At 51.0% G+C, this 7,220-nt stretch overlaps 1 protein-coding gene across 3 annotated transcripts in view; it reads right to left on the bottom strand.

Moving 5' to 3' along the window:
- Window positions 1–6,099, bottom strand: part of MCAM (melanoma cell adhesion molecule) — a 50,169-nt gene extending 44,070 nt beyond the window's left edge. The window contains exons 1-2 of one of the 3 annotated variants that reach the window (XM_084803571.1): window positions 6,010–6,098; window positions 5,740–5,896 (exon numbers count right to left, since the gene is read on the bottom strand). In XM_084803571.1, coding sequence (XP_084659697.1) covers window positions 5,740–5,806 — 67 coding nt within the window. In that variant the 5' untranslated portion in view covers window positions 5,807–5,896; window positions 6,010–6,098. Of the gene's footprint in view, window positions 1–5,739 lie in introns of all 3 variants that reach the window. The other 2 variants (XM_084803570.1, XM_084803569.1) reach the window with 2 other exon arrangements.
- Window positions 6,100–7,220: the final 1,121 nt, after the last annotated feature.

Below are 7,220 nucleotides of genomic sequence, written 5' to 3' on the forward strand. Positions count from 1 at the left end.
GCTGACCAGGGTGAATGAAGGCTGTGCTCCGGCCACTGAGGTCATGTCTACACCGCAAATTTGGGTTGTCTTAAGAATCACAGCCTGCGCCCCATACCAGAACACTTGTACTTCCAAACTTTCAGCAGCTGCACCAATTCACAGCATTCCTTTCAGCCACAACGGTTAAACTGGTTTCAAACTGCTACATGTTTAGAGAGGTATACAAGCACCTTAAGAAGCCAGAAGTTACTCTTTTGAGAGGACACAAAGAGGTAGGTACTGGACAAGGTCCATTCCGTGCCTACTCAGTTTAAGGGCATGGGACATTTGTTCAGGCTCTCGCTAGCATTACTTTTGCTCTCACACTGATCCTGTGAGGGAGGACACTGTTTTAATTCCCATCTTCCAGAACCAAGGACAATAGCAACTGTGCAAAGAATCCAAGGCAGGTGTGGACCTTGAGATCAGCTCCCCTGGATGCCATCCAAGTTTCTCTATTCACTGACCCACAGGGATGCTCTCTCGAGAAAACCAGCTGGTAGTCAGAGGGCGATGAGTAGCATTTCCGCACTTGCCAGAGGATTCGAAATCCCAGACACTAAATGTGTAAATGGGTATAAGAAGGGAGTAGGGGCAAGAGGCTGGTGGGTTCTCTGAGCAAGGAGTTCAGATCTTGTCTTGGTTAACCATTATCACTGTCACAGCCCCTTGCCTACAATATGAGGCTGAGGCTAATGGTCTACCTTACAGGGTTGTTGTAAGCTTTATCAACAAGCTATTTTTGACCTTCGAGGCACTCCGTAGTGGCTCCAGATGCTATTTTTTCTCATTTTTGGCATCCACGGGGGGGTGCATGGGGGTGGTCCCAGGGGTGAAAATGTCCACAGGACCTCCCACAGTTGCCCACCCTTGTTGTAACGGATAACAGGACAATGTCTGTGAAGTTCTCTGAACATTCTAAAGCAATATATAAATGCTACGTATTTATTGTGCCAGCTACCCTTCTGGAGAGATTGACAAACCAGTGACAACTTGTTAGCAAAGAGCCTGCTGTCCCAATCTAAGAGAATACGGACCAGAAATGCTTTTTCCTCCAATCCAAGGATACACCAAGGAGATATATAAGGCTGGAAGGGTCCCAGGTGTCAGGTTGCCCTGAGCGCATTAAAAATGGTGAGGCTAGGAACATGCCCAGCCCTGCACACATACACTGAAACATCCCCCCCCCCCCCCAAACGGCCTTTAAACCAAGCTCTCAAAGAAGCCCAGCCAGGGTGGGAGGTGCTGAGCACGCCTTTCCCATTAAGAAAAGGGGGGAGGGAGTGGAATTTCAGGCAGGAGCCCAGAAAACGGAGCCTCTTTGTGGATATTTTATGGCTCAGCTTCTGGGACGAGAGCTAAATGAGAGTTCATGCGCCACACGGGACACCAACTGCAAATTCTTCCCAGTTGCAAATGTTATTCTTCTGCTATTCTGAAGGTGCCTCACACACATACACGCTTGTTTTTTACAGAAGGCAGTGAGGGAGAAGAATTTAGAAGACATCGTTTGGATTGAAACTTGTCCAGAAGAGAGGTGCACCAGCTGACCCCACACCCCAAGGCCAGCTTGCCGTACTAGTCTGCGTGAACGCTGGAAGCGGTCTTGTACTAAGTCAGCCTGTTAGTCCTTCCGGTCCCAGTTATGTCTTCTCCAACCAGCAGCTGCTCTCCAGGGACTCAAGCAGACAGAGGTTTTCCCCAGCCCCAACTGGAGATGCCCCAGATTGAACCCAGGACCTTATACATACCAGCCACCAATGAGCTAAAAGCCTTCCCAACCCTGAAAGCAAGGAAGTCTGTGCCGCTGGAGATTAAGGACGCCTGGCTGAGGGCTGGCGTACTGCAGTGGATAAGCTGTCTACCTTTGGACAGAGGTCCCTCAACTCACATTATGGCCCAGTCTTAGGGACAGTGGCTGGACCAAACGTTACAGATGCTCACACAGAAGCTGTCAAAAAGCACACCCGCCTCTCCACGACAGGCCTGTAACGCGAAGCCTGCTCTTTTGGCCTGAGAATTTCTATGGCATCAGCCCTCTGCTACATCATACGAAGCTGTCTCATAGGGAGAAGACAGACCACTAATTTAACCGGAGTCAGGGGCCAGATCTGGGGGTCCTCAGGCAGGACACCCTCAAGGGTCCCGTCGCTCTACTTTCTCACCACCATTGTCACCAGCTGCTATCGCTCCGCCTCCTTTTTCTCACCAGTTACTACCTGCTTGCTTGAGAGCCAGCGAGACAGAAGGCTGTGGCATCTCCTGCTCCTCCTTCTCATTACCACCGTTGCCAGAGCAAGAGGCAGCTGAACAAGCAGGTTGCGATGCTGAAGAGGAGGGGCAGCTTCAGGGGGCTCCTGTCAGTGGGGCCCTGCTGAGGTGTGGGCCCTTGGCAGATGCCCAACCGTGCCTACCCTTGATGGCAACCCTGAGTCCATCTAGTCCAATGTTGTTTCCCTCTGACTGACAGTAGCTCTTCAAAGCTTCAGGCAGAGAGAACACTTTCCCATCACCTGTCAGCTGTTCCTTCTTAAATTGGTAGTAGGGGGGATTGAACCTAGGTCTTTCTCATGTAAAATAGCCTTTCCCACCTGGTGCTTCCAGAGGTGTAGGACCGCAACTCCCAATCATTCTAAGCCAATGTCACCAATGGAATGATGGGAGTTACAGCCCAACACATCTGGAGGATTGGACAAGGCTGATGAAAAGCACATGCTCTACCATTGAGCTTTGTCCCCATGGGGGGTCTCCAAGCCTCAGGCACAAGTTTCTAGTACTGGTGAAGTAAGCCTTTGAAAAGCATGTTGATCCCATTACAGTAAGGGGTACAGTCCAGCTCTCCAGGCAATGTGTGGGGAAGGGCAGACTTTAACATTTTCTTTCAATGCCCTGCTTCAGGTCCCCTCACTGTATGAAGTACAATCTGGGGGGGAGGGGGTTATCCAGAACAGAACCTTTTTCCCTGGTGGCAGCACAGCTCTAGAATGATCTGTGGAGGGCCAAGTAGATTCCATCTTTGCTGTTGGCTTCTGAACAGCAAGCCAAGACTATTTGATTTCAAAGGGCTTTGACGACCCACCGAACTCCTATACTGGGGCTTGGTGAGTTTTGTTTGGGTGGGGGATGCGGGGGTGCTGCTGACCATACTGTAATTTTACCACTGCTTCTTGGAGTTTCTAAAAATATCATTTTAGGGCTTTTAATACGCATCTTCTTTTTATGTTGAGCCCCGCCCTGGAGTGCTTTGGAACAAAAAGCAGGTTATAAATATTTTAATGAGTAATAAATAAACCAATAAAAATGTGTGCCCCTTTATCCACAGAAGTTTTGCTGCTGCTTTTACTAAAACAACAGCAAACCTTTAAGTACACATAACAGGAGACAGTTCTGTGAACAAAGGAAAAACACATTACAAGGGCAAGATGAGAAGGAATGGTTGGAAATTGCACAGAAGCAGATTTCGGCAAAAGACTCAAAGGAAAGTCCTACCCGTGAGAGCGGCTCAGCAGTGGAACAGACTCTGCCTCGGGAGGTAGTGGGTCCTCCGCTGGAGCAGAGACTGTACAGCCATCTGTCAGGGATGCTGTAATTGCATCCTGCATTGTGGATCCTGTAGAGATCCTGCAGGGAATTCGACTAGTTGACCTCCAAGGTTCCGCCTACCTCCAATTCCCCGATTCTATGAATTCATGCTTTTATCCACATCGCATGGCATGATGCACTCACATTTTTGAGATCCCTGTCATGGTGTCTCATGGATGATCAGGCAACACCAGGAAGCAACAGGCCGACCTTTTGTTCAGAGAGGGTGGCAGAAAGAGACCCACCCTGAGCAGCACTCCAGAAAAACTGCAAGAGGGAAGCTGGGTGGCGCAGAATCACCGGTGTCCACTACGGGAAGATGGTGTCGCCACACTTCTTACAGCCATCAACCTCTCAGACAACCACCTGACTCGTCTGACGAGGCATTCTGTTCCCAGACAGAAGCTCAGCTCATGGTGTGTGCCCAGAATCCCCCAGCGCCCTTGTTTCCGTGGATGGGCGGTGGAGGATGCAAAGCAGGGTCTTCATTCTGACCAGCCATCAAAATCTATGAACCTTCTCTACAACCCAATCAGAGTCAACCCTTGCCTTTTCCCAGACTAGGGGTGGGGGTGAGGAGACACCCTCTTTTCCTTCTTTTGAAGGGTAGGGGCACTCCTTCCACAGCAACTCAGCTACAGCCCCTTCTTCTAGGCATGTTAGAACCGTGCTTGTAGAATGAAGGGGCAAGGGAGCCACTATGTTATTCCCCCTCCAATCCCAAATCCCTACTTCACCCAGATCCTTTTTCCATACTGCCTAGGGTGGGGTGGGAGGTTTAATTCCCTTCCTGATGCAACCAAATTTGCAATAAACAATCCCACTGAAAGCACAGGGGCTGGGGGCTTAGTCTGTTTAAGAACTCACGGGGTGGGTGGTTTATTTCAGAACTGTGTCTGCCAGATAATAATCACTGCCATAGTAAGACTTCGTAGCACCCACACAGCACAAGCGTTTGAAGGGACTTGTGCACAGTTATCGAGAATTCAGGTCCACCACCTAGGCTGGGTGCTGTACACAGCACAGATGGGGCACAGCCCCCGCCCAGACGGGCTCCACGCACAAATGTGCGTTTCAGTGGGTTGTGGCCAGACTTAGTCACAGTAGACCCGCTGGAATCAATGGGACTGAAGTCAGCCATGACTAACTTGCCCCACTGATTTCAATGGGTCTACACTAAGCAGGACTAAGTCTGAATCCAACGCAGTATGTTTTCTCTTAACCCAAGATTACTGCCAGATGGTGGCACCCCCGCCCCCATTCCTCCCAGCACACCTGCCAACACCAAAATCTGAAATAAAGCTCTGCTCAATGCCTGAGGAGGGAGGGGGGCTTCTGGAAATCTCCTTCCAAAAAGGAGAGGCTGTTCCCCCACCCCCCACAGACTTTTTCCAGCGAGGAGTCACTCGCAGAAGTATGCCGGTTCAATACCTAAATATTCCAGCAGCAGATAGTAAATCAAAAATGGGGGACGGGGAGGGGGGTGTCGTTTGCAATGGGAGTGGGAGAGGCTTCGGGGACTGCGTCTTTTTGTTCTTAACAGAAATCTGACCCACACACAGAAGTCCTCCGACCTGGTGGATTCCTTTTGCACACAAGCGCAACGTACGCAACCCGCCCCCTTTTCCTTCCACCAGTTGCAACTGCAAGCTCAGAAGCTGCTGCTGCGCGCTGGAGAAGGGGGGTGTGTGGGTTTGCAAATCCCACACGAAGAACTACTCACCTCTCCTTCCCCTAAACAGAGTCGCACCCCCTCGCACACGTAACCGACACCTTTGCAATATACATGGATCCAGCACTTAGCCAGCCCAGATGCATCTCCTCCGATCTTAGAGAAGAAGGGGGGGGGGGACCGTACCTTCAACTCCCTCCTCCACTATTCCAGTTTGGAAATCCCTGCAGATTTGGGGACCGTGAGAGGCGTGCGCCTCAGTCAGTACGCGCTATCAAGGCAACTGCACGTTCTACCTCCTCCAAATCAAAAGAGGGCTGCAAAAACCCAGCCTCGTGTTTTTTTTTTTTTTGTAAACCTGCATCGCTGACTTGGGGGCGCAAGCCCACCGCCCCCCACCGCCAGTCTAAAATGCGAGCTGCCTAGCCAGCCCCCGCCCTCTCTTTTGTGTGCATCTCGCTCACCTCTGCTGCAGTAGCTGGCGAAGAACAAGCAGCCCAGGGCGAAGCTCCCGAGCCGGCGGCGACTCATTGTTCCCCGTGCCAGAGCTGAGAGTCCAAATGCGGGCAAGAGGTTTGGAGGAGAAGCCCAGAAGCTGACGTCAGGTGCGAGGGGAGGGAGCTGCGTGCGACGGCTGTGTGTGTGTGTGTGTGTAGAAGGCTGCACGGCTCCAAGGGGGCCACCCCCTATCAGCACCAAGCGCCCAGCCCCCTCCCCTCTTCAGAAGGTTGGGCTGCGCCAGCACCGGCGGAAAGGAGTCAAATCCCCGCAGGGGAGCAAGAGGCAAGGCGAACGCCTACGTAGCCCCCCACCCTCCCGTCTCCGCCCTGCCTCCCTCTCTTCTTTGCCCGCTTGGATCGAGCTGTTCCCAAATGCAAAAAGGGTCGTTTTGAATGGCAGGCTGATTGTACCCTCCCTGGTTCATTGATGCAGTAGAACTACCAAACGCGCGCGCACGCACACACGTATTTCTTGAGCTGTGGCGGATCTGCGTCTTCGTGTTTAAAGCAAAGAGCTTGTGAAAGATCAAAGGTGCAATCCTATACCCACTTAGCTGGGAGCAAGTCCTACTGAACTCAGTGGGATTTACTCCTGAGTAGATATGCATAGGATTGCCTGGGGACAGGTTAATTTTCCGCCTTCGTCTGCTGTTCTTCGACGAAGAGTTGTTGTGGCACCTTAATTACCACCAAATTTATATACTGGATGAAGGTGAAGGTGAAGGTGTCCCCAACCAGTCGTGTCCGACTCTAGGGTGCGGTGCTCATCCCCGTTTCTAAGCCGAAGAGCCAGCGCTGTCCGAAGACGCTTCCGTGGTCATGTGGCCCGCATGACTGTACACCGAGGCGCACGGAACGCTGTTACCTTTCCCGCCGAGGCGGCACCTATTTATCTACTTGCAATTTCTTGCTTTCGAACTGCTAGGTTGGCAGGAGCTGGGCCTGAAGACGGGAGCTCACTCCGTCACGCGGCACTCGGGTCTCGAACTGCTGACCTGCCGACCTTCCAGTCTGCAGTTCGGCGTCTTAACCACTAAGCCACCGCGGCCCCTTATACTATAGTATATACTTATACTTATTAGGGGACGTATATACTGGATACGTCCCCTAAAAAGTAGGCCATAATAAATTTCTTAGCCTGTCATGGACTGAGAATTACATCAATATTTTCCTTTCCATCTGCAGAACCCATTGGCTATTTTATTGCACTGTTACTGTCTTCTGTTCTTTTCACTTGTTGGGCCTATTCTCTTTTGCCTGCCCTTACATATTGTTTGCATTACTGCAAGCCACCTTGAGGCTCATTTGCGAAAAGGGAGATAAAAAAAGCAATTTTGACAGGATAGCTAATATGACACAAAATTCGGCAGGATGGCTAATACTTTGGAAGACAGAAACAAAATTCAAAGTGATCTTGATAGACGAGTGCTGGGCAGAAAACAACA

The sequence above is a fragment of the Heloderma suspectum genome, chromosome 6 (assembly GCF_057233095.1).
Source record: "Heloderma suspectum isolate Gila_16-S chromosome 6, 16-S_ref, whole genome shotgun sequence".
NCBI lineage: Eukaryota > Metazoa > Chordata > Lepidosauria > Squamata > Helodermatidae > Heloderma > Heloderma suspectum.